Genomic DNA, 26,013 nt, shown 5'->3' with positions numbered 1-26,013 from the left:
GCACGTAGTATCTCAGTTTATAAGAATCAGATATGCTTTTATAAATTACAACACATTTTTCGGAAAGGAACCTTTAATTTTCTCACATCCTCTTCTAACCTTCCCGTTATCCCGGCAAGTGGTAATATGTTTATTTAAGAAGGAAAATGATGACAATATTTGGGTAAATTTGCCGCTATCGCGTTATCGAGTTTAAAAATTCATTAGATATTTGGCTAGCATGACATAAGTCTATTTCCGGCTAGAAATCTTATCAGAAACCTTTCAGTTATCTTAAAAGACATCGCTTTCGAAGTTCCGTTAGCTTAAAGTGAATTATGACAGTGGTTTTATTATCACATACAAGGGATTTCTACTATCGCGTGACATGCTTTCAATCGGAGGTTAGCGTGACTTTCGGGACCAACTTTGACGCGATAACTCGTCTTGCAAGGACCGGAAATGCGCGAATACATCGCAGCCTTCGTGAATAATTGCGAATAAACGTAAATAAACTTTTACAGAAGCTGCAGTGACAGAAATATACTGATTTTAAAGTAGTTTAACTTCAATTTAAGCCCACGTGTGCAAAAGACGTCAAAGAGATAAATTATAATATTGTGTATTTTTTCATTTCTGACTCTGATTAACCTTATTGATTCTAGAAGCCAGCTAGACAGGAAACAGCGAGGCACTTACGTAATTCCTCCTTCTTCTTCTTCTTCTTTTTAAGCGTGAATTAGTTGTCAGACCTTTTACGCAAACAGTACGTGGAACACCCAACCGGAGTATGTCACAGAGAAAGACGTACTGTCGTTTTATGACTTGATGAAAGCTGTAGATACAAAGAACGAAACTGCAAAAAATCAATGTTCAGAAGGTAAGGAAGGTCTCTCTTAACAATCCATGGAAGAAATAGTAATATCAATACGGTAAACTTGACGATACTTGTTCAAAGTGGTCTTCCTGAAATTTTTTTCGGTTACCGGAACTAGATGAGTTGATCCTGAACATCGCAGAAATGCCATTTGCAAGAACCGACGCAAACGTGTTCAACATTTTCAAAAGAACAAAGTGCAAAATCATACATTTACTGGATTTTAAAAGTCTCCAAATCATTTGGGTAGAGTCAAAAAAATTTCATTGGGGTTCAAATCTTCTCTGCAGAAGCCTTGACAATATATGTTTCGCGTCTTTCAGCATAATTTAAGTTTAAGTTATCTAGATTTCACCAGGAGAAATTTGACCGAATTAAATTTGCAAAAAGTGAAAAGAATTGCGCTATATACCGGACTTTTTCCTGTCCATAGCTCCTTTCCTTTGTGAAAGCCTTCCTGTTGCCTTCAAGATCTAAATGAAAAATCTTTAGGACGATCGATTACTAATAAATAAACCTTCTAGCTTCTCAGAGTTCGGTTACGGAAAGGTCCTTTGACGAATTTGGCTCATGACCAAAACTGACTTTTCACCCTTGGATTGCAAAGAGGGGTCCTAGTCCTGTTTCACGTACAAATTTCAGAAAATTGCTGTGTCATGAATTAAAAAGGAAAATTTCAAATCTCACCTTACATTGTCTTTCTGTAAAACACACGCGTCAGCTATTAATTTTGGGCCCAATCAAGCAGCTCGTATAAACCTTTGGTCGCCTTCTAAAGAGACGTCTTCGCCCACTCTACTTAATCGACGGATAAGGAGATTAGCGTCTTTCCTGACAAAATGATGACTAATATCTGACTTAGCAACGTTAAATTAAAAAGGCGCCCCCATTTATTCTCGAAAATACAAGTTTCGTCAATTCAGTTTGCCCCAAAATGTCTGTTAAAAATATTTTTTAGTTTCTTGACGGAACCATCTTCCGTCTTCCTGTCTGATTTTTTTTTATCGCGATTACACCTACGACTCTGATCTCTTATTAAAGACTATGATGACTCAGCTTCGAAGAAGCCATCCTCGTATAATTATCCAGTCCATGTTAAATTAACTCTACTGATCAATGGTTATATCACCTACTGGTAAGTTTAGAAAAAGAGTTCACCTGCCTGTCCCACTTCTACATGTCACTATGAATTGATTGACAAATGAATGAGATGCGATTGTCGGTCGTATAACTAAGCTGTCAGTCGTATAATTAAGCTGTAGGTCGTGTAACTAAGCTGTTAGTAATTTGTAGTATTAATAGCTTTTTTGACATTGAAATTGCAAGGACTGGAAAAGTGGAGCTTATTAACAGATCGCGATCGCAAAGATTCGGCTGCTTACAAAGACGCTTCCTGATTCATGATTATTTGAAAAGAGTGTAGAGATAGCATGGTAAGTTTTTGTCATGACTGTAGATTTGAAGTTGCCAAAAAACAAAGCTTATGTACAGCAGTGACTCATTTTGAATAACAACTGAATCAATTTATCTAGCATCGATAGTGAAAACGAAAATGATGCATTTAGTGTACGATAATTCAACCGGTAAAACGAAGAGGCATGCCATATTCGATCAGATAAAAATTTACAAGAAGAGACTTCACAGAATTTATTTAAAATGATGTTTTCATATCTGGCCGTTAATGAACTTCAACTTTTGAATTTTTAATTAACGGCTTTTTTCCTTGGCGTATACGATCCTTTCTAAAAGACAGATATTTTATAAGCATTCAACTTTAAGCAAGAGTGAAATTAACATCAGTTTAATTCAAACGCACTTTCTGGTGTTGCCTTGACAACAAACGGGCTGAAGATATGTCTTTTAGACAATTACGTAAGTTACCTTTTAGGATGGCAACTATTGAAGGACATTGCATTATTACATGTTTGTCGACACAGCCATACTGATAGTCTCCTTTGATGCCTTTCTTTGGAGTGTCACCCAACACTCCTCACTAAATATTCTTTCATAGGGGAAGGCGTTGCGTTACATCTGATAGGACGGTGTACGACTGAGGAGTAAGCAGCCGATGAGTCTCTTTATGAATAAACAATTCCTCAAGTATTTTACCTTTTTTAATCGAAAGGACATTTGAATATTTAGCTAGCTGTGTCTCTAAATAGTCATTATTATGGGAAATGAATTACAATCATTGCGAAACGAACGAAGCACGCGTTTTTTGTGGAAATTACTGATCTAGTCGTAGATTAAACTTGATAATTAGACGCTTAAGTGTTCTCTTGACGCCATGGCAGCCCAAATCAGCAGAAATCTACGAATTTACACATTAGATAGTCGCTAAAGAACTAAAAATGAGTTGGAACTAAAATTTTGCAACGCCTATGAAAGCATCCGTTGCCCCACAAATAGCCTCGAGCTAAACAGATGGTTAATTTCTCAAATGTAACGTTATTGTTAAGCTAAAGAGTTTAGAGCGTAGGATACGCGAGCACAGTCTATGATGTCTAATAACTTAGTATTTTACCGTTTTTCATCATTCAACTTATTTTTATTTTATTTATTTTTTTTTTTTTTTGTGGCAAAGGACCCAGCCATTCCCATGTAAGGTAATCTATTTGGAAAAAGCATGTTTAAATCATGAAGTTTGTGCCCTGTTCTCTCAAAAGAGCTGACGAGTCCTGGTGACAGCAGTTTTCAGTTGAGTTTCAAACTCATTCTATTAGTGTCAACAAAAAGGTGGAGTAACGAGGAGAGGAGGCGGGGATTGACGAGGAGAGGAGGCGGGGATTGACGAGGAGAGGAGGCGGGGATTGACAAGGGAAGGTTAAATTTCTTGTAACTCGAGGCGTAAATTTTAAAACCGAAATTAGCTTGGCATACTATCCACACACTTGTTAAGTTTTAACAGGGTGCCAATATATACAAAAGAAATAGAGCTGGTGCTCTTATGGTTTGGAGACAGACCAGCTTATGAGTTTGTGATCATTGAATTTGTAAATATGGAAATGTTGATTAGTTTTGTTGTTAGCTTTTTAGTGTACACAAAATATCGCTGGAGCGCTTCCATTACAGTTCTTTCAATTATGGCTGTGTTCACTTTATGTAGAACTTGAGAAATCTGAAAAGATTTATTGCTAACTAAGCAGATCTTTTGAAACGTTTATTACAAGTTGTTTTGACGATTTGATCACGCACAGAGAAAGGAAGTTTTATAACTGTAACCTTCTACTGTGTACGTCAGCCTATCGACGTTTTGAAAACACGAATATAAACAATCGATTTTACTCTCACTGGAGATTTGTATTCGAAAACGTGATGTTTTGAAGAACCCCGTCGCGTGTCAGACTTGTGATAAACGCAGGGGATATGCGCACCAAAACGGAAGAAAAATTAAATCGTCGCCCGAGAAAGAAACACAAACCTATAAATAGTGCTGACAGGCTCTCTGTGAAAATGTCAAAAAATGCAAACGTCGTGAGGTGTTAGTAATAATTATTCCTCGGCATAACAAAGCACCTGCCGTTTGTTGGCCAAGCCAGTTTTTTATTGCGCACGGAGCGAATGAAAATCTTTCCGATATCATTTTCCGGTGAATAATTAAACGTACCTCAAAACGTTTACTCTAATTTCACCTTTCTCTCTCGATAAGGATATTCTATAAGAAACTTAAAACCGGGAAACATTGCCGTACAAGCCCTTAAACAAATTGGTAAGTACTTACTGCTTTAAAACCGGCTTTTTCACGGATCTGTTTTTCAGAATATTTTTGTAAGTACCATGAAAAAAAAACCAATTAAAGCTACTTAAGAATCGTCTCTTATTTTATTCGTATATTTTCTTCGCTATAAGAAGAAGAAAAATTAAAAAATGAGAAAATAACTGCAAATGTAACACTAGAGAGCAATGAGTTCGATTGAAATTTTTCAATCAACTAAATCTTTCTCTAAAAATTCATACTGTTATTTGATAATCATATATACGCATGAATGTCTTCCGAAAAAAAAATTTACACTGATTAAAAGCATAATTATATTTTCCAGATTTTCCCTTTGTGGTCAGTAAACATTTGCTACCAACTATTGGGAAAAAATATTAAAAACTATACGCTTTTATGTCACAATAATATATTCGTTTTGCTAATAATTAAAATGGAAGAGTAAAAACTCCTAACTAGTTGACACTTTGTTGGAAGCCGCGAACAATACTTAAACAACGAATCACTATAGAAATTGTCGTCTGTTATTGTCTGTGAAGATTGTAAGGTCACTTGCTTTTTAATCTTTTCCGAATATTTAATTCTGGTATACGAATCATCATTCACAATATTTGGTGAGATTTTTTTTTCATGACAGTCGTGATCATTTGTTGATAAAGAATCTCATGCCACATGGAAATTGTTGAATTGTTGATTAAAAGGGACATCACCAAAAGCTGCCCGAACAAACACCACTCAGCTCGACAGCTCGTCTAACATATATAAATTTTGTATATGTCTCCCATGTGTTTTATTTTGCAAAAAGCTCAGCAATCTCCTTGCATAGTTTAAACAAGACTAATACCAGACTAAACAAAGGCAATTTTGAAATGATCTCGTCAATTCTAATCAATCAATATATCCGAAAAGCTCTTTTCCTCGATCTAAACTAATTCGAGTGAATTTTCCTTCTCTTATATAAGGGATGTCAATTTGAAAAAATATTCCTTTAGTTTTAAATACTACTTCTTTAATTTTCTGAATAGATTTTACCAAAATTGTTCGTTTGATTCTTGGAAAATGATATTAAAACATGCCAGATTACAGCTGAATAAATCATGGTTGTATTATTAATGGTTAAAAAAAATTCCATGGCAACATTATGTACTCTTAAAAACACCTTTAAGTTTGTAGCTTAATTTTTTTTTGCAGAGTCTAAAAATTTGCAACGTTGGGTCAGAGCAAGAGAAAATACCTCATTATTTCCTCAAGGCCAGAGGCATCATAAATTAATGATCAATTTAGGAGGCTCTAAGGCAACACATTTTTTCAAAGTTTTGCATAAAGATGAATTTTTACTACAGAAGTTAATATGAAAACTGCCGCGACTGGCTTTCGAGTTTGCTCAACTATCGAGAAATTTAACCCACCCCTAGCCCGAGTGTTTTAGATGAGGTTTAAGGCTTTGTAAACGCGAAAACCACGCGTATCTAAAACATAACAAACACGTTTACACGCTCTCGTCAAAACACGTCTATAAATCAATAACAAGAGAGTGCGCACCATCAGTTATCAGTGGGTTATCTTTTGAAAAATAAAAAGTTTATCTGAAAATATCATTACTATTTCACGAGAAAAGAGAAATTCTTACAAAATGGGACAACTATCATCATTGAGTGCAGCAGATATCGCTAAGTACGAAACAATTTATCACGGGAAAGTTAGTATTTTCCTTTAATTGGCGTGAAATGACGAGGAATTGAATTTCTCGTCATTTCACGTCAAATAAATGGAAATCTTTTTGGGTTTTAGGTAGAAAGACACTAAGGCGCCAATTATTACTCTCCACGAACAGGCATGATCAAGATATTAATTTTGAAATGATCACTGGCAGAAATAATTTTAAAACTTTCTTTTCGAGTAGTAATAGCATTACGTAGATAAAAGAAAATACAGAAAAATAGCAGCACCATTACCGAAGCTTCTTTCGTGTGCACCGTTTTCAAATCGTTGAACTAAAAAGGATCGTCAGTGGTAATTTTGATAATATAAAAATAAATTAAATAAAATTTTTAAAATATCGAGAGTATGGCAAACGCCAAATAATTGTTACGGAAAATCTATTATTTGACACTACCACGAATTTAAAGCATCCATTGTATTAGGAGGCAGCATGTCTCTATAAACAATTCTCTACAATTGTGTGAGCGAGCCAGTTCAAGATTCCTGTGTTTTAGCAATCGAAATCTTTTTGAGAAAAACAGGAAACCGACAGCTCCTTAACGATCAAACATTTTCGTACAGTGGCAAGCTGGAGGGTCGAAGTAGACCGAACAATTTCATCCAGTAGTCACGCATGTGGAAAAGCCGTGCGCTTGTTTGATCGTTTGGTAATCCGTCTTAAATGCGGCAAACACCATTTGGAACGAAAATGTTGAATGGTTTAGCCAGGGGCTAAGGAAGAGTTAATGACAAAAATGCTGGTAAGAAATGCGCTTAATTTGAAGAAACATTTCTTTTTCAAGAATCCTTTTGCAAACTCAAGATAAGCAAATGGCCTTAATTTGTTTCTATCTAAACAGGTTCATTGACATGTCATTTTTGTCTTGATTTTCAGAGCGCAACGCATTGTTGAGAACAGCAATTTCCGAACAGCCAAGACTTAAAAGATCATGATATGACTGCTTCCACGCCTTCAGGCTTAAAGCTGTGCTTGAACCATACACGCTAATCAGCAATCATGTCTGAGCAAAACTCAGCCTTACCTAACTTAACTACATCTCCACCAACGACTCAAGCCAGGGATGGAGAATCAATAGATTCTGATGACGCGACATGGATTCTGACAAGTGCCTTCATTATTTTCACAATGCAGTCTGGCTTCGGTCTCCTCGAATCCGGCATGGCGTCAAGAAAAAACGAAGCTAATATCATGGTCAAGAATGCGGTGGATGTCATCTATGGTGGATTGTCCTATTGGCTTTTCGGGTTCGCGCTCAGTTTTGGAAAAGAGCAAATTGGGAATGGCTTCCTCGGCTTGGGATATTTTCTGACGGACGCAGACGAAAGCGAAATGGGGCAGGTGTTCTCAAAATATTTTTTTCAACTCTCTTTTTCTACGACGGCGACAACAATTGTTTCCGGAGCAATGGCGGAAAGAACAAACTTAAAAGCCTACACACTTTATTCGTTTTTGAACACTTTGACTTACACCCTCCCAGCTCACTGGATTTGGGCTGACAATGGCTGGCTTCGGAGAATGGGGGCCGTAGACATCGCCGGCTGCGGAGCAGTGCATTTAGTCGGAGGTGTTAGTGGTCTGGTGGCGACAATAATATTGAAGCCTCGAACGGGAAGATTTGACACAAATTCTCCGCCACTGCAAATGGCCTCTCCGACAAATGTTCTCCTGGGAACTTTCATGTTATGGTGGGGCTGGTTGGGTTTCAATTGTGGCAGCACATTTGGAATAAGTGGCAAGAAATGGAAACTTGCTTCAAGGTACAAATATTCCCGTGTCTCTAAATAAACATTTATCCAGACATGTTAAATACATTCGTACCTATATACCGCAAACATGATAATTTTCTCCCTTCAAAATTTGACAGTTATCTCATATAATGTAGTGTAATAACGGATCAGTCATATTTTTTATCGCCTAGAAGAGGTCGGTGGATTTTGGTCGTGTCTCTACGATTTACAGTCAGGTTTTTTCAGCCCCCCCCCCCCTCTTTACACTCTGTTGGCGACGACTGATTCCCCCCTCCGTTCCCCCTCGGAGCCATGTGATTTCCACCCCCAAAAAAAATCTTCCGGGGGGCCCCCCTCCCCCCAAGCGATGATTGTTCTCTAATCACCTACGTCTGTAGGTAGAGGGAAGATGAAAATATATTGTATTTTTCGCGTATAAAGTTTAAATCTTCCCAAAAGTTTATAATCAGTCGTTTTTACATCTCGGTGTATTTTATCAAACAGGTCAGCTGTAGTTACAATCAACGGCTCTATTGGCGGAGGGATAATGGGCATGATGTACAGGTAAATGAATACCGATAAATGTGCTAAGAACACGCCTTCAGACGCCGCCATTTTGAAACCAACTAGGTAACCTGGCTGCTCATGCAGTCCCACAACGAGCAATTTACAAACAACTGCTGCCCTTTTTATTGCAAACATATTAATAATTCATTATTTGATTCAAGAATTCCTTTTTTTTGTAGCTCCTAATTGTACAAACGGGTTATTAAGAGACGGAAAAAAGAGGGTGATATATCGTAACGCCGCAGGTACGCGGCTTGGCTGTTTAGAAAAAATTCAAAATGGCGGCGGTTAGATCACTGGTTTCGTCTGAAAACTCGGTCAGCTAGCGTTACAGTCTTGATATTAATTTTTGATGGCGGAGATGATAATTATGTGGATACTGGAGCGTGCCTCATCGCAGGAGGAGTTCAGTCTCTTGGCCTGATCCTCTGCCTTTGGATCACTAGTTGATCTAAATTTTCATACAACCAATAAGAAGCCCTGTGTTATTATTTTTTTCAGCTACATTTTCTTCAAAAAGAAGTTAGATATTCCGACGTTTGTGACGGGGATTTTAGCAGGGCTCGTCAGTATTACAGGTATTTGTTTTTAAAACTGATAATCTAGAACGAACTCCAATGGAGGCTCAATCTCATTAAAAAACAAACAAACAAACAAACAAACAATAACAAAACAGCAAGACAGTGAGGTTTGAAATGCTTCATGATTTCACAACTGTAATGCTAGAACTTGGCCAATCACAATGTGAAGCTTACAGGTGTATATGATTTCTCTCTGACAAGATGAATTTAAATTAGAAATTTGACAATAGAATAAATTACGACATTTGACAAAACAAACATGATGGAAACAACCTGCTTTACCTCGAGAAGCTCTGACGGTACTATTAATGTGACTCAAGTCTTGGAGTTATTTTCCAGCGGATAAGTCTTTGAAAATTACCATAAGACATGCACAAAACTTGTAAAATTTAAGATTTAATCATGTTCGCATAGTCGTTAAAAAGGTTAACACTTTTGCAAATAAACTGGTGACCCTCTTCCCGTATAAAATGATGTAATTAAATCCTTGTCCTTTATGCTCTGCTCAGCTATCTGTTCCCTCGCTCGCCCATGGGAAGCTCTTCTTATTGGTGCAATCGGCGCCATGTTGGCATGTCCCACATGTGCTCTTCTTGAAAGGCTCAAAATCGATGATCCTGTCGGCTGTGTACCTACACATGGCTTGGCAGGGATCTGGGGCCTATTGGCTGTTGGCTTGTTTGCTGAGAAAGACATACTGGAACGTACATTCTCCAACGAGTTTGGACTCTTCAAAGGTGGTCCTTGGAAATTCGTGGGAGTTCAATTGCTTATGTCCGTTGTAATGGCTGCGTGGGCCGGTCTCACAACATTACTAGAGCTACTATTGGTCGACCGGCTGCTTGGACTACGCATGAGCGTTGAGGATGAGCTACTGGGCGCTGATAAAGTTGAGCATGGAATTGACGATGACATTCCCGACCCGAAACACGAGGAGAAAGAAAGGGAAGGACACAACAACATGACAGTAGTAGAACTGGATCTAAGCGCCTTGGAAAAAGGTGAGATTGGTACCACTTTGTCCAAAACAGAGAACGGAGGGAAAGATTCGCGCAAAATAATCCGTACCCGAAGGAAACTCCCTCGACTAAATTGGCGAAGAGCTGTGTCACTGAGAAGCTCTGCAACCAAGAACTCTGGCAAGGGTACATTTTCATTAAAAGACGGGTATAGTAACGGCGGCGTAAGACTTGACGTTATTACTGAGCTTGCTCAAGAAAACGGAAATCTGCCGACTTCCACGACGAACAGTAGTGTTTTTCATACAAGCTAAGACTAGAAGCAGAAAACTTAAAAGCGGAAGTGAAGGAGCTGCTTTTTAAACCCCGCTGTCTGCTTTATTAAATTTAGGAGAGCGTTTTTCAATCAAACAGTTCGTACAACTACGAATTAAAATAAGTAAATAGACAAATGAATAAAGAAGAACGTTTTGTCTATCGGGGGCTGAATGTTTTAATCAAATAAATCCTTTAACCTCAAAGGTCTGACTTAACATAAAGATAAAAATTAAAAATACAAGGGTTATAAAAGCTCGAGAGAGCTGAGCTGTGGTCAAAGAAGCTCAATATGAATTTTGTTTTGGTTTGTGATATTTGGAGCTGAACCTCACCCATTTCTCCTAATGAAAGCCTTGGACCAACGCCTTATTGGGATGGATAACCCTATTGATTACATATATGGGGGTAGCTTGTCCCAAACGCTTCTTTGTAGGTGGGTGGGCAGGGTCTCACTGAATAACACCTTTGGTGATGTGAACTTCCTGGATTAATAACATTATTATTATTATTATTATCATCTTATTATAAGGCGGTATAATCAAAGGTAATTTAGAATTGTATCGGTTTGATTTCTCGACGCTCTGTAATTGTACTCAATTAAAAAATTACGCGCCAAATATTCGACCAATTAAATTTGGTGACATGACTTTCTTTGAGTCCTCATTAGCTCGTTTATACTATGTGTACATCTTAGTTTGAAAGGTCTCGATTGAAATCTGAAAGCTTGCATTTACGAAAAGGTTTTTAATACCAGAACGCCTTTTTGAAATTAAAACGGGTTGAGACCTAGTTACACTTCTACTTCAAGCGTTTATTAAAAATTACCTAGTTAATTACTCGCCACAGAAATGTCACATTCAAATATCAAAACAAAACAAAAAACAGTTTATCAAAAAGTATGCGCTGATTAGTCAACAATTAACTGTCAAAGCTTTGAGAAACTCCAAGAGATATTCACGACCTTTCGTCAAGCATAATGGTGGCCTCTTTTAAACTTTTTCGACCGCCGATTCTTGACTCTGGATGCCACTGTGCTGAGAGGAAGAGTAAGGCAATCGCACGGTATCCTCTTCAGAAAAAAGTCTGTCTCTTTCAAACGTCAGACATGAGAAATCATCGCCTTCGTTTGCAAAGATCCCATGTTCCCATTTGTCAGCACCATCGAGCTCCTTCTCACCTGACATGCGCAAACAGGTCAACTTATCAATAGCATAAAGCTCTAAAAATGTAGTGATTAGTGTCCACGATGCAATGGTGACAGCGGTAAGTATTTGAACACCCAGGACTCTCCAACTGCCTCCCTTAAAAACACCATAGTGCTTGGACATCAATGGGTCCCTCTCCACAACAAGTCCCACCACTACGATCCCCCATAGGCCAGTGATGCCGTGTGTTGAAATACAATGTACCGGATCATCAATGCACATGCGTTCGAGGAGGATGTTGCCAAAACAACCAAACGCGCCTCCAATGAAGCCGATCAGTACACTTCCCCATGGAGTTACAACAGGACAAATGGCTGAGAAATTAAATATGGAAAATAAAATACAAATAGAGATATATTGCCTACCAAGCATATGAAAATACAACAATTTGTCACCTTTCACTCAGTATTACACTCTATTTACATCTTTGTTAGGACAGGGGTAAAGCAAGGGGGGGGGGGTGGGTCGTGGCACACCAATAAGACTAACCTTACAGAATTATCATAATTATATACTATGACACGATAAAACAAAAGATGGTCATGAGGATGAGCGCTCTACACTCACCCACCACCCCTTAGTCTTGATTGAAATTTTGCTCACCTACCCTTCCCCTAACCCTGACTTGTTATCCGTTGACATGATGTTGGGTTAGGGGATGGGTAGGTTGGTGCGCTGTTGCTCGGATGCTGATACTGATCCCCAATTTTTTTTTTGTTCTCACCTGTAATGCTAACGAGTCCAGAAATAATGCCAGTTACAAAAACATCAATAAGGAGCTTGTTCTTATATTTCAGATAGCTAAAGAGAAAAAGAAAACATGCTTAGACAGTGTTAGAATGTGATTAGCCATTTAATAATCATAATTGGATGAGGTTGAGCATGATTTCGAGAATTATCGAGGCGGAAGCTGTTTTCAGCTGTTGAAGCCGTACACTGAGGCGGATAACGCAAGACGAGGCTTTGATAATCCTTCTCTATCATGCAGACATTGAATCCTAAAATCGTTTCTTGACGTGATTAAAATTTTTTTGTTGGTTTAACAGTTCCAACGCATGCATATATATATATATATATAATCATCTATAGGCATGAAATACAGCTAGAATTAGTTGCGTGCTGGTAGCCAATCTGAACGATCAGATTGGTAAAAAATGTTGGTAGTCATCAAGAGGGATGGTTTGTTTGTCAGCATCTATCATCTGCAAAATCACTTTTCTCACCTAAACCCTGTTGCAAAAATTCCTCCACCGATTGCACCGTTGAGCGTAACGACGGCAGCTCTGCAAATAACAAAGACTTTTTTCATGGTTAAAAGTTCCTAAAGGCCCTTGGCACTTGACCGTGGCAAAGAAAAAAAGGAAAGCATATCATCACATGGTGCGCACGTGCACCAAAAAAGCCAAAGACAGAACAAATTACAAATTGCCCTCTTTGCTCTATTTACATGTACGAGACAAAACGTGGTCTCCACTAAGGTATCTTTTATACCATTCGATCGTAGCGGATGTATTTAATGCATCACACTTTACCTATTCCATTAGTATACGAACCAGAAACGTAACGGAAGGGATGTATATGTCACTGACCTGGATGCAAGCTTCCACTTTCCTCCTGTGATCCCAAACGTGCTTCCACAGTTGAACCCAAGCCACCCCCACCACAGCATAAACGTCCCAAGCATAGCATTGGTTGGAGAAGCCATTATGTTAGGCCTGGGGCGATTATTTTCGTCAAACTTTCCCAAGCGAGGCTTAAGGTAGAGCGTGGCTACCAAACCACTAAAGCCGCCGACCAGATGTACCGGACCGCAACCAGCCACATCTACGGCGTCAAGCTCATAAAGCCAGCCTTTCGGTTCCCACATCCAATGTGCTGGTAAAGAATACGTCAAGGTGTTGATGAACGAGAACAAAATGTAGGCTTTAAGCTCGACTCGCTCCGCCATCGCCCCTGAGACGATCGTGGTCGCAGTTGTGGAAAATGACAAATGGAAGAAATACTTGGCGAACACGTGACCCATTTCGTCATCATCTGCGTCGGTGAAAAATTTACCACAGCCGTTGAAAGCTGTCGTTCCCTCATCCCGGCCAAAACTGAGACCGAATCCAAACAGCCAATAGGCGAAGCCGCCGTAAATGACATCAACAGCGTTTTTTACCATGATGTTCGTTTCATTTTTCTTGGATACCATGCCTGCTTCAAGGAGACCAAACCCCGACTGCATGGTAAAAATAATAAACGCTGACGTCAGAATCCACGTGGCGTTATCTGATTGGATCTCTTCGTAATGGAGCGGAGCGTCATACGGCGTTGACGTCACACCACGAAACGCCGCTGACACGAATGTGATGTTCGAGTGATTCATACTTTCTATTAATGCAACGGTAAGGAAAAGCTAAGAATGACATCGCATAAGGTTCTAAAATCTTAAATAAAACCTCCATCAGTTAGAGGCTTACTGCAAACGCTCTAAAATGCCCTCTAGCATATACAAAGAAACTAAATTATCGTTTTTTTTTCCATCTTGCGATGCTTTCTTTAGCACCTGCTGTAAAATTATATTTTGGATAAATTGTATTTATCTAGAACTTGCTAAATGTTGGTATTTCGTAAACCATTTGCAAGCAATTTAGATCGTGCATCTTTTCTGTAAATTCCCGTTTTTGTTTACATTTTCTTGCAACAAGAAAGTGCAATTTATAAAATTTAAAATCTTTTATAATTTTCAGCAATTACGCTAAATCCCTGTAAAATGTCTTTATGATAGACCAAGGCTTACGGAAGATTAAAACTGTTCCCTGGATGAATCTAAAGTTGATTTTCGAAGCTCTCATGTCCGCCCAATTTTAGGTTATATTTTTTAATCGATTTATCCTATATCATTGTAACATCTCAAATGCTTTACCTCAAGATGTCTATGTAATGTTCGGCTGACAAATGAGACAAAGTAATTGTCTACTGCAAGGCTTAAATAAAACTATTAAGTAACATCCTTTTTTTGAAAAACCAAAATGGGATCTTGACAAGTTATAAAACGTAGCTGAGCGTGTTTCTTTGTGCTAAGAATACTCTCGGTACTGTGTTATTTAATGGAAATGGAAAACATATGCCTCCAATTTACAGAGCGCCGATCCATTAGAGAATATTGCCTGAGGTCTTACACGTAAAAGCGGATAAAAATCCCATTTGAAGGCCACAAAATCTGCCTATCACCTGGCGTTGGGTTTTTCTAGAATGAAAAATGCTTTTTAGCTGCTAATGTATTGCCTGACTGCACGAAAGTAGTAATGTGATGAAGAAAAAAGTTTAAAGGCTATCATTACCTCATGAGAACCTTTTGTCGTAACAACGTCGGCTTCGTTAAAGGTAAGAATCGAAATGAGAGGAATGGTAATGGTTATAAAAATAAACTCAGAAGTGAATCATAATTTATTGATGCAGTAAAAGCTGTCTAAATTAACAGAATATCATTTATCAGCGAGATGTGTCTTCCTAAGTCAATAATACTCGTGTGCTCCGTGGCTAAGAGTGAAATTTTGCTAACGTCTGTTGATTTTCAGTCTTCCTTCCTGGCCAAACGCCATCTTACATTTCCCTGGTCTCCGGTCAGTGCCTGATTGCTAGTTGAAAATGAATAAATCTTGAAGCAATACCCTGTAATTGTGATTTTAGACAGATATAACGGAAGCCTAAGAATCAGAAATTGATAATTGAGAAAACCTTTCGCTCTCATAGTTATCTAAGGATTGCAAGTGAACTTAAGATGGGCCAACCTTCTTTAGTCGAAACTTGCGAAAATGAACTTGAGTAGTAAAATGTTTTAGAACTGGTAGCAATTAAAAATATAACCTTACTGAGCAAAGAAAAAAAACAAAACAAAACAAAGCTGTCATCATTTTTCTAGAACATTTAACAGTCGCAGCACACCTGCTCAAAAAGGAGTTTTTTTAACGGCGTATCTGACATCCCAACATCCATTCGAGTAACTACGACAACCAAATATCGGCTTCAACAAAGAAAGCCTACAATGATGGTTGCCGAAATAACCACAGGACTTAAATCCGTTGTGAACCATTCTCTGACACCTACAATGAGTCATTGTCAGAAATGTGCCCTTGATAATCCTTTTCGAGCGCGTTCAGCCTGCTTTGATTAGTTTCTTTTTGTTATGGTCGGATCGTTTTTCCAAGATAATTACTAGATTCTTTTGTTCTAAAAAAAATTAAGAAATAACTGTTTATTTCTTTACTCCAAGTCTGCATATATTGACCTTGTGTTTATTGGAAATAATTATCGCTCCTGCAGCTGAATTGGGTTGAACGGCTTGGAGACGTTCAAATGGCGACCTGGTTAGAAAGATCATTTCTTCTCAGGCTTGTTCGTGAGTATAATATTGTGTCTTTGTATATTCAGTCCTTTTGGCATTTTGTGGACCTCGATTGTGAAATCATCAGTGATGATAATTCAACATTTCAAACTAATCAGTTCTCGTGCGGACTTTCACTCTCTGGCCGCCAATTATATGACTACCTTTCCACAAAATGATATTTTCCTGGAAACATTCGCCACTTGCTCTCGGCTTTAAGTTGTTAAACTTCAATCAGCTCGAGTGTGTTACAAAGTAAGAAACAGGCTTAATTCCTGTTAGCTGTAAAACCGGGGTTCCATACGATCGTGACCAGGATTGTGAGGAATAACGGTAATAGCTTCTAATCCTGTTAAAAAAGTACCGTGACATCCGCACAGCATTTCAATGCATGACCGGATGTACTCCTCCGTTTAAATTTCAATTCGGTACGTACACAAAATCAGTGTTAAGAACTCAGTAATCAGTCTTTTAATTAAAAACTTCATCCCTTAATTTATAACGCAAAGCTACTAATGATGGACCAAGTTGATTTTCTTTCAATTAAAATCGGTAAAAAAAAAAAAAAAATTGGAGGAGGTCGTTAAAACTGTTATAACAATCATTTCGCGAGTACTTTGGTAATAAATTATTGATTCACCGAGTCTAGGAAGGCCACCACACATTTATCTCCAGTACATCGTTTCCCAGGCGAGCGGAAAAAAGAACGAGACGTGCACGAAGCGTGGGTCAAAAGCGAGAAGAGAAGCTTGTGAGCGTCCCTCATTCGTGCATCCATCCTTTGCGCTTGCTTTGCACTAAATTCATACCGACTGTAAAACACACACAAAAAGGAACATTTTCTGTTGGCTACCAGTGCGTTAGCATCTTGATAGATTTATGAGAGTATGAGTGCCTCGTTCCATCCTATTTCTTCGACTCGCTTCATATGCTTTCAATCACTAAATTTATAAACTGGTAGATTTTATGAGTCATTTTGATATAAAACTTTTTTCACAGATTTCTTTAACCTGTTACGCATCTTTGTTTTAAGCGGTGAGTTGAAAATAATTGTTTGTTAAATACTTTAATACCAAATAGATTTTATGCTGCCTTGGGTCTGTTCAGTAATTGATCACATATGACATCAAAATAAGGCAGGAACAAAACAGATCCTTACCACATTTATTAGTCGTCTGTGATTTATTACTGTACAGACCCACGGAAACATGGATTCAATTTGTTTTATGTGATAACAAAGAATTGGTGGGAAAAAAAATTAATAGTAACGTTATCCTTGCGTCTATCCTCTATGCAATGGATCAAAAACAAGAACCAGTCAAAATACGTGTATAATTCAGCTTATCATACAGAGGATGTTAACACTTTGCAACGACTTATTGAAAACTAAACGGGTCATAAATCATTACTTCTTAAACATTTTCATTGTTCTCGTGTTTATGTTTTTTTGTGCTTTGTTTAACTGGAGGATAGTTTTCGAGGTCTAAACAATGAACAAATGCAAACAAACAAGTCAAATACCTGATGGTACCGGTCCCTCAAGGCCTCTGTCATCTTATCTACATGAACTGTCTACGTAAATGTACTACGGTCCGAAATTAATGGAATGCGCACCCACCCCTCCCTCAACCCAAGAATGGTCAAATGATAACAAGTTAGAGTTAATGCTGGATTAGGGGAGGGGTGGGTGGGAAGTTGCTCAAATACTAACAGATCCAAACAATGAATAGTTTTATCCTCTTCTTACAGAAACAAGATGCTCCAGAAACAAAACTTCAAATCTGAACAATAACATATTTTTGACTAAATCATCTGACACATTTTGTAGCCCTGATTACGACACTTCTGAAGCCTATCCCGGAAATCTAACCTGTACATGGGTTATTTCTCTTCAAGAGAAGAGGATAAAGCTTTCTTTTCTAACATTTGATCTTCAAAACGCCAGTCCTGCTTGCCAAGATTGCGATTTTGTGTCGGTTCGGGACGGGAAATACTCAAATAGTCCAGTTATTGGAACGTTTTGTGGTAGCAGAATACCTAATGACGTCCTCTCAACCGGAAATCACATGTGGATTCACTTTCGTTCAGACGGGTCTGTGGAGAAGCGAGGCTTTAAGATGTCATATACCACATATGATACTTCGAATGGTAAGTTAGTTCACTCAATCATATCCCACCTGAGACGGCGGGCAGGCGGCAGGCGGCAGGCGGTTATGACCTAACAAGCCTTGGTCGAAGCGGATTTTTTCGGTGGAGCAGTCATATAACTTTCCACCATTTTTTACCTCTAAGTTTGCTAGAAAGCATTAGACACAGGTTCACGTTTAAGAAAATCGTACGTAGCCTACAAAAAAATCAATACGACCCAGAACCGCGTTTGCGCTTTTGCCTTTTCCGCATTCAATGGTGACACAACCAAAATCCTGAGACCCCTCTCAGGCGATAAATAAAGATCGGCCCTTAAACGTAATGCTCTAAGGTGTACTTCACCTTTAAGAATATCTAAAAGGGTCTTCTAAGCATGGCCTGATGTGAATGTTTCATTTTTTATCTTTGCTCCAGGTCTATCAGCTGTTTCTTTTCTTGTGGCATTGGCCGTCGTAGTTTTCATTTTAATTATAGTTGGTGTTGTGGCTTCGGCAATAAAAAGGAGAAACTCTCTTTCATCAACCCGCGTCAAAGTCTATAAAACCAGGCCGGGAATAACAATCAAGGTTTCTCCTGCTACACCAATAGAAAATCGGAGTAAAGCATCGTTACATAATGACACAGTTACAGATAGTAATTTAGTTCTTCCCAAGGAAACGCGGAAATTCCCGTCCTGGATGAAACGCGGATGGGACACTGGTGACAAGAGAATAAGGCGGGAAAACGTGAGCGCCTGCGAGGAACAAACGTGTAGAATGCAGGAAAATAGTGAGCGGAAAAAGGCGAGAAAATCAAAGAGGATGGCACTGGACAAGAATTAAGAGCTGTTGAGTTTATTTTAATGGAAGAATTGAAACGGCGTAAACGGGAACATAGGGTGTATTTGATGTTTCACAGATAATTGTTTCATGCTATAATGAATGTTTATTTTCTGCTACAAAAGGGTCAGAATAACGTTCAAGGAGCCTTCAACTGCCCTGTATTTTTGTCACAGCATTTTCACAGACAAGTCAATTTTTAGTTTGAATTTACCGTGAAATAAGACTCTCCACGAGAGCACATCGACCAATCAAGATTAGCGCGTGGTTAATTTCTAACTTTACTTGTTAAAATATCGAAGGAAAAACAGCAGAGAGAGGCAAGGCTTCTTGCGATAGTTCGAGTACAGATTCGTGTGAACAAAGGCGTCTCAAGCAAACGATCAATTCATGAAACATGTTTTGTGAGTCGGTGTTAAGTAGTGGGCTCCTGATTCAAACTGAAAAGTTTTTTCTGCTTCACGCGCACGGTAACCAGTGTAAAATTAGAGGCACTAGACAGGAGTGTTCAGAGTGATTGTCCACATGGTTGCCACGTGAACTTTAATATATTTTACGTTGTAAAATTATTTTAAATATGAATGATACACGGTTTTTTTATGGGGTGGGGGTTGGGGGGAAAGGGGAATCATCAAAATATTACAGAGCCTGAGGGGGGCATCACTACCAAAATCCTCCCTTCCCAACCCCCCCTTCCGGCCTTATACTAATGACAAGTCCCCGATACGCATTCATTTCAGACAGCGGTAGTGCCGTGAATGTCAAAATCTTTTACCTTCTGGTTTGAAGATGAAATATCTAAAGGAATCTGTCCTGTCACTGGTGAACGAGATGTTAATTTTCCTTGCGGTTATGTCAATGCATGAACAATTGATTGTTCGTAAAAATCTGTCAGCATTTTTTCTCGCCTGTCCTGTTTAAACACATTGCCCATGGAGACCAAATGTCGGACTTTCCCCTTAATTAATCAGAATTGATATGTAATGTACTTTTCATCCGAAAAGGGCTTCCAATCCAACCGGTCGCTTCTCAGGGATGTAGCTTTCGGCAAAATGTTATCCACCGATATCCAAGAAACCATTCATTCGAATCTTCAGCAGGTCCGTTGCCCTCTTTCATCGGAAGAGTGACCGCAGAAATGTCAGCACTCCAAACGGCGTTTCGAGGTGAATTAAATATGTTTATTTTAGGTTAAGACAGCAAAAACACGCGAGAACAATTATTGTGGGAATGTTTCAGATTCCCTAGATTGCTCAGTGTTCCTTTGCCACAAGGATTTTATTGCACAGTTTTCGCCAAAAGCTCCAGAAGGCAACATTACCAGGCACGCCCAGGAAAGACATGTAGACAGATTGGATGGATCTCTGAAACGATTATGAATTCCCATGAGAAGACTAAACAGTCCCCTCACAAAAATGAGATGTTTAGTTGAAACGTTTGTTTTAAGAAGCTTGGATGTATAAGTTCGGCATGTTTAAGTTTATTCTCCTCCCATTAACTACAAAATCCAAACAGATAATCCTTGAAAATTAAAGAGCTTTGATCGCAAAAACCCAATGACCCAACCGCAAAATATCCGCCGTAAGACCCTAGATCGATAACAGAGAAAAATTCGATGAAAAACTTTTACTTGTAAATTGAGGTAAAAAACCGAATCATTTTTTTGCATCGCCTCTCAACTTATTGTTTGGTCGGAAATCGAAACTGAAAAAATATTTTACAGATGGGTGATTGATCAATCAGAGGTGTGTGTTTTCCTAAAAATTCCTTAAAAATCCTGAATTTCGAAAAAAGTCATGTTTACTTTGGAGCCCTACTTTGTAAACATCAACTTGAACATAATCACACCCTTACACTTGTCTGGCGCTCGGTGGTGGTCTGGCAACAATCTGACCTTGATTTGTTTGTCTTGGTAAAGCAGTTATTTTTAAGACTTCATTTACGTTTTGGCCGACATGGATGAGTATCGAGTTTCTGTGACCTTCTGTGTCACCTCAAGTCTGTTAAAGCACAATATTGGTGCCATATGATTTTTACGGAGTCTTCAAAACCGCAGTTCTCCAAGAATAACTAATTCCTTGGCAATGGATTCTCCTTTCTCTCTTGTTCTCCTGGCGATCGTTTTACGTAAGTACTTCAAGCTGTTGAGAATTTTACTTCGTTTTGAGTGTGACGTGACTTAAACTTGCACCGTTCTCAGAGTATAAAAGTTCCTTCAGTCTGACATAATTTCCAATCTGCTGAGACCGGTTAGAAGCCATTCTTTGTCGCTCAACCGAGACCCGTTTCATTGTTGCGAGTAACCGCACACTTTGTGCTGCCTAGTTAAGCTAATGTTCTTGGTATTTTCGTGGGCAAACAAAGGATTTAGACACAACGACGCACTAATTTCGTTTCAATGCCCGGCTGTCTTTGAATATGAAGACAGAACAGAGAAACCAGTGTGTTGTCAGCTTCCTTTTTAAACCGAACTCAAGTGTCACTTCTCAGTCAAACCAAGGCGAGCATTTTCTCGAGTTCGGCTGGGGCATTTTTGATATTATGTAACTCGCCTCGTGATTGAACGAGTAGAATCCTCCTAGTCGTTCATAGCTTATGTGATAATTTGTGGTCTACAAATGTTTCAAAGGGATTCGAGACAGGAAACAACGCAGATTATTAGCTCATTTCCCCCAAAGTGGCTCACTTGCGTGCGATCGCCGAACGTATAAACAAATACAGCCTCTCAACAAAATAAAATTGGCAAGAATGAAGTACACTGAAAGTCACTGGTTAAAACATATTTTTTACTTTGGGGAATGTTTCCGCTATGCCATGAACAGTATCAAAAAATATCGATAATATTCACCCTTTCTTCGTGGATGTTTGAGGTTTGTAAGGCACTTTTAAAGGTTAAATGTAGTCATTCCTCTGTAATAATCTAAAGACAATCGAGATTCCACTCACTTTAAATTCTGTCAGACTTGACTCATGGTTTATTAAATTTACGTCAAAAAGTCAAAGAAATGTTTTAAACTGACGTTAATATCTCTAACCTTTTGTTAAAATAAGCCAAATAAACTTTAATAGGAATCACTTTGCCGTGTCTACAAAAAAACTTGATCTAGCGCCGGTGAACGGACAGAAATATTATTCTGTCGCATTGGCCGATCCAAGCTGCAAATTATTTTCATAAGTTTTTCAATCTAACTCGTTTTAAAACAATAAAACAGGTTGACCAGTTGAAATCGTACTGTTTTGATGACATTCGTCGTGTAAGTAGAATCCAAATTGCTCTTTGTTCCAGTCAAATTTTGGCCTTTTTGGCGCCTAAACGTTAGGTGGTGTCAACAGGAATCATTGAGCTATTTATCATCATATTCATCTCAAAGTTAAGTCGTTAAATGTTTTATTCTAATCCTGATGAAATTTTTGACTCAATAATGAATTAAATGGAGTGGTTATCTCATTATTGAGAAGCAAACTTGATGATGCTATTAATTAAATCGTGGACCTGTGCTAAGTGGCACTGTTATTAATCAATGATCCATCAAAATCTCCAGGCCGGCTTCAGGTTACGCGTTGGCTTAAGTCCAAGGGGTGGAGGGGTAGGGATCCAAACCCAGAAATTGTCTCTCTATTTTCCCGATCACACAGGACATGGTATTTCTTAAAACGAGAATGGTCTGGCTGAAGAATAAAATGGTCCTCAGGACCCTTTCATCGAAAGTTTCGGTAGGTCTACGGATCTGAACCAAATCTTAGGATCTTAAAGTAAGGAATGCTACAACGTTGTTGTTGTTGTTGTTGTTGTTGTTTTTGTCCTTTTTTGGGGGGGGGGGTAGACCTGTAACTACCAGCGCTTTTTAGAAACGGGGCCTTTGATCACCAAATTACTCGCTGACATCGCTGGGGAATAAAGGAGGGACCGGGGAGTTCAGATTCCCCCCCCCTCTTCCAATCAAACCTTAGATTTTATTACTTGTCTGAATCTGAAGTTCTTCAAACAACAGATTGCATAATACTCTTTAACTTTAAGCATTGAAGATTGACTTCTCTTGGATCTGGTGAAAAAAAGAAAAAAGATAAGAGAAATTTGTTATTCTGAATGAAAGTTTGGAATGGTGAAAAATTGCTTTGCTTTTGCCATAATTTTCCTGAGGAATCCTCATTTTGTGGTGTAAGATTTTTCAAAACATTGAACTGGGGAATGACGACCTCTTTTATCGTTCAGATAGAAATGTAACCACTTTAACTATAGAAATACACTCAAACTAACATTTACAAAAATTAGAATACCATTGATTTCTTTTTCATGATGTAATTTCCAAGCAAGAGGCAGTGAACTGAGCTCATGGTCTCTGGTTCCAAGTTCGTAATCTTACCAGGACTCTTTTTCTCAACAAATTTCTCTCATATTTTCAGTGAAGAAGTGTACTGAAGGCTGCTCGCCGAACCGCACAACGGACGAGAATGATAGAATTGAGATCAGTGAACAGAGAGGTGACCTTTCGAGCCCAGGATATCCTGATCCCTTCATGGAAGACATCCAATGCACTTGGTACATTTCCGTCAAGAAGAGACACTCTATCAATCTCGAATTTGAGTTCTTTGATCTGGGAGATTCCCCTCCGTGTTTAGCCAATCAGGAGGTTCCTTATTTAGAGGTGCGTGACGGAGTCCACCGTGACAGTAAGCGGCTCGGTTTGTTCTGTGGCCACGCAACACCTGAGAAGATCTCTACCACTAGCAACGAAATGTGGGTGAGATTTAAGGCAAACCCGTACAGATCTGTGAAGTTCAAAGCGAAATATATAGCTGTTAAAGGTAAGTCTAGTTTATACAGCAGGTGTTGTCCTAGAAGAGATGGGAATAAATTCCCATTCCTGACGCAAAGGGTAACTTATTTCAGACCACAGTTGTAGTTTCAAAAGTGTGTTATAGTTGAAGAGGTCATAAATGTCTTTGGGAAATGAAAGCGCTGTTTCAATTATGGATACTTCAAAGGTGGACCTCCACCTCTCCGGATGTTGTTATAAGAGCTTTGCTTGTGCTCCCTTCAGCATTACAGCATTACAAACGAAAGCTGCGTTGAATAACCATCAAAGGAATAAGCCATTTTACAATTGTGTACTTAATTGCCAAGCCTTTGATTTGGAGTGAGGCTAAAGGTGACCATGTCGTGATAGAGATCAGTATCTAATAAGTATGATAACAAAGTAATTTACATCTGAAAAGCAGCAAGGTTTGTATCATAACAAGGTCACCCTTAACCTCACTCCTGTTCAAAGGCTTGGCAACCAAGCACGCAGTAAAATGGAATATTATTACACTGCTGTCGGGCTCTCGACTGTCGTACGCGCTGGGATATTGTTCTACGCATTGAAGGAGTAAAAACAAGAAACCATAAAAATTTCATCTTCGTCATGACAAATTTGTAATGCACTGGCGTTGCGAGTGATCGAAAACTGAAGATTCCAGTCCAGTAACACAACAAGTTAAATTTCATTACGGAGTCGTGCGCCCGGCAAAAGGTGCCCAACGCGCCTATGGAACTGTGCATATATAGTGAGACATGACAAAAATATCCTGAAAATTATGTCACTAAAGGTGTTTTCGTTTTCCAATGATAAACTACACCTCCTGGAAATCGTTTTTAAATGTGCTAAAAATTCGACTATGAAAGTCGCCATTTTGAGATCCTGCTTCGCAGCCTGGCCACTTACCTTTGACGTCACACGGAGAGATAAAATTTGTATGGTTTCTGGAGTATAATCCACCTTTGAATCTTATTGTTAATGCTGCTTCGTGCTTTGATTAAGTCCCTAATACCCCCATAATATTGATTTCAGAGCCTTTTGTCGAAGAGGCCAGACGACTCGCTAAGTCAAGTCAAAGTTTTACAACGAGGAAACATTTCGAATTTACTGATTTATTTCTGTTTGTTTTTCTAACTCAGACTCTCCTCCTTTGATACTGGTCATCACAGGTGTGTCAACTATGCTTGGTTTGATGATGATTTTGTTAATATTAACTCTTTACCTTAAACGAAAACAAAGAAATTCGGACGAAGAAAATACTTTGACACCTGGCTCTGAAAACCAAGAAAACGAGCAGAACTGCACAGGTGGCACGGCTTCCTCATCCGGGGAACACATAGACTTTCAGTTCTCTCCTGTAATGGAGAATTCAGACACACGTAAGGAGTCATTATCAGAGCAGGAATTGCTCACATCGCAATGGACGTCGTGTGACAGAAATGAGAGGAAACAATCGCAGTCACACGGCACTTTTTCGCGGGAAAATCTCACGCCTGTTGCGGAGTAAACGATAAAGCGGACCAATTAAAAATCGCAAATAACAAATTACGGTCGGCTTCCCAATGCCACAAGCAGGTTAAAAAATTTAGGATTATATATCTTGCAAGCAATTAGTAATACGCTCAGTTAGTGGGTTCAGGAGCACAAATCTTTCCCATCCAAACAACGCTTAATTTCTTCTGGCTGGAGCGCAAAGAACACTCATAAATACTTTCTTGATTATGGTTAATGCAAACGATCTCGTACAAAGGAATATCGTTCTTCGATGCAAATAACGATTGAGACATCTTTAAATCTGTCTGCACCAAAATACCGCGCGCTTATCTTGAATCAAACAGGAGGTGTGAACTGCCAAAAATCAGTATTTGAAACTGAGGGAAAATTTTCCTCTCAAAATAACTCGCACTCATAAAAGGACTGGCTTACCCTGAAACGACAAATGAGTACATTTGTAGTTTGAATAACCTGAAATTGGTTGCATATTTTGTTGTAAATATTTTCTGTAAATATATATGATACGGGAGTCGCACTATCCAAAGCGGCTCGCAGATAGTTGCATATTATTATTCATTATAATAAAGCAAATTTTTCTCTCCCGATCCAGACAATGTAGTTTTAAAGAATCTCACTGAAAAAAATAAATGGATAGTTGCATGTTTTTAGCCGGCGCACTGAGCTGGCCGCGTGGGAGGGTAGCGGAGACATTAAATATATTAGTATGAATGCAC

General features: G+C 38.7%; 4 protein-coding genes across 11 annotated transcripts; 3 read left to right on the top strand and 1 right to left on the bottom strand.

The window, feature by feature from the left end:
- The first annotated feature begins 667 nt into the window (after positions 1 to 667).
- Positions 668 to 10,605, top strand: LOC113678140 (putative ammonium transporter 3). Of its 5 annotated transcripts, XM_089191203.1 has the most exons (7): positions 732 to 859; positions 2,183 to 2,289; positions 3,523 to 4,565; positions 7,168 to 8,051; positions 8,526 to 8,585; positions 9,090 to 9,166; positions 9,679 to 10,605. In XM_089191203.1, the coding sequence occupies exons 4-7, from the start codon at positions 7,291 to 7,293 to the stop codon at positions 10,440 to 10,442; spliced, it is 1,662 nt and encodes a 553-aa protein (XP_089047329.1). In that variant the 5' UTR covers positions 732 to 859; positions 2,183 to 2,289; positions 3,523 to 4,565; positions 7,168 to 7,290; the 3' UTR covers positions 10,443 to 10,605. The 5 variants fall into 5 exon arrangements, with proteins under 5 accessions (XP_027050815.2, XP_089047329.1, XP_027050814.2 ...); XM_027195013.2 differs by lacking the exon at positions 3,523 to 4,565; XM_027195014.2 differs by lacking the exons at positions 2,183 to 2,289; positions 3,523 to 4,565 and having other exon boundaries at positions 668 to 859.
- On the bottom strand, positions 10,597 to 15,694 carry LOC113678141 (putative ammonium transporter 3). Of its 3 annotated transcripts, none has more exons than XM_089191206.1 (5): positions 15,582 to 15,694; positions 13,241 to 14,024; positions 12,875 to 12,934; positions 12,376 to 12,452; positions 10,597 to 11,965 (listed from the first exon to the last, which is right to left on the bottom strand). In XM_089191206.1, exons 2-5 carry the CDS (start codon positions 14,017 to 14,019, stop codon positions 11,436 to 11,438), a joined length of 1,446 nt encoding a protein of 481 aa, XP_089047332.1. In that variant the 5' UTR covers positions 14,020 to 14,024; positions 15,582 to 15,694; the 3' UTR covers positions 10,597 to 11,435. The 3 variants fall into 3 exon arrangements, with proteins under 3 accessions (XP_089047332.1, XP_027050816.2, XP_089047331.1); XM_027195015.2 differs by lacking the exon at positions 15,582 to 15,694 and adding an exon at positions 14,978 to 15,047; XM_089191205.1 differs by lacking the exon at positions 15,582 to 15,694 and adding an exon at positions 14,868 to 15,001.
- LOC149035040 (uncharacterized) lies at positions 14,907 to 19,555 on the top strand. 2 transcript variants are annotated; one of them, XM_089191210.1, is made up of 5 exons: positions 14,907 to 15,020; positions 15,960 to 16,035; positions 17,020 to 17,055; positions 17,770 to 18,168; positions 18,583 to 19,555. In XM_089191210.1, the coding sequence occupies exons 2-5, from the start codon at positions 15,993 to 15,995 to the stop codon at positions 18,987 to 18,989; spliced, it is 885 nt and encodes a 294-aa protein (XP_089047336.1). In that variant the 5' UTR covers positions 14,907 to 15,020; positions 15,960 to 15,992; the 3' UTR covers positions 18,990 to 19,555. The 2 variants fall into 2 exon arrangements, with proteins under 2 accessions (XP_089047336.1, XP_089047335.1); XM_089191209.1 differs by lacking the exon at positions 14,907 to 15,020 and having other exon boundaries at positions 15,847 to 16,035; positions 18,583 to 19,494.
- Positions 19,556 to 22,646: 3,091 nt separating this feature from the next.
- LOC149035039 (uncharacterized) lies at positions 22,647 to 25,884 on the top strand. Its single transcript, XM_089192459.1, has 3 exons — positions 22,647 to 22,700; positions 23,354 to 23,792; positions 24,925 to 25,884. Exons 1-3 carry the CDS (start codon positions 22,647 to 22,649, stop codon positions 25,290 to 25,292), a joined length of 861 nt encoding a protein of 286 aa, XP_089048585.1. The 3' UTR covers positions 25,293 to 25,884.
- Positions 25,885 to 26,013: the final 129 nt, after the last annotated feature.

Source organism: Pocillopora damicornis, chromosome 13 (assembly GCF_964200805.1).
Source record: "Pocillopora damicornis chromosome 13, jaPocDami1.2, whole genome shotgun sequence".
Classification (NCBI taxonomy): Eukaryota; Metazoa; Cnidaria; class Anthozoa; order Scleractinia; family Pocilloporidae; genus Pocillopora; species Pocillopora damicornis.
The sequence above is the reverse complement of the archived record's forward strand: the minus strand, read 5'-3'. Positions and strand labels throughout refer to the sequence as shown.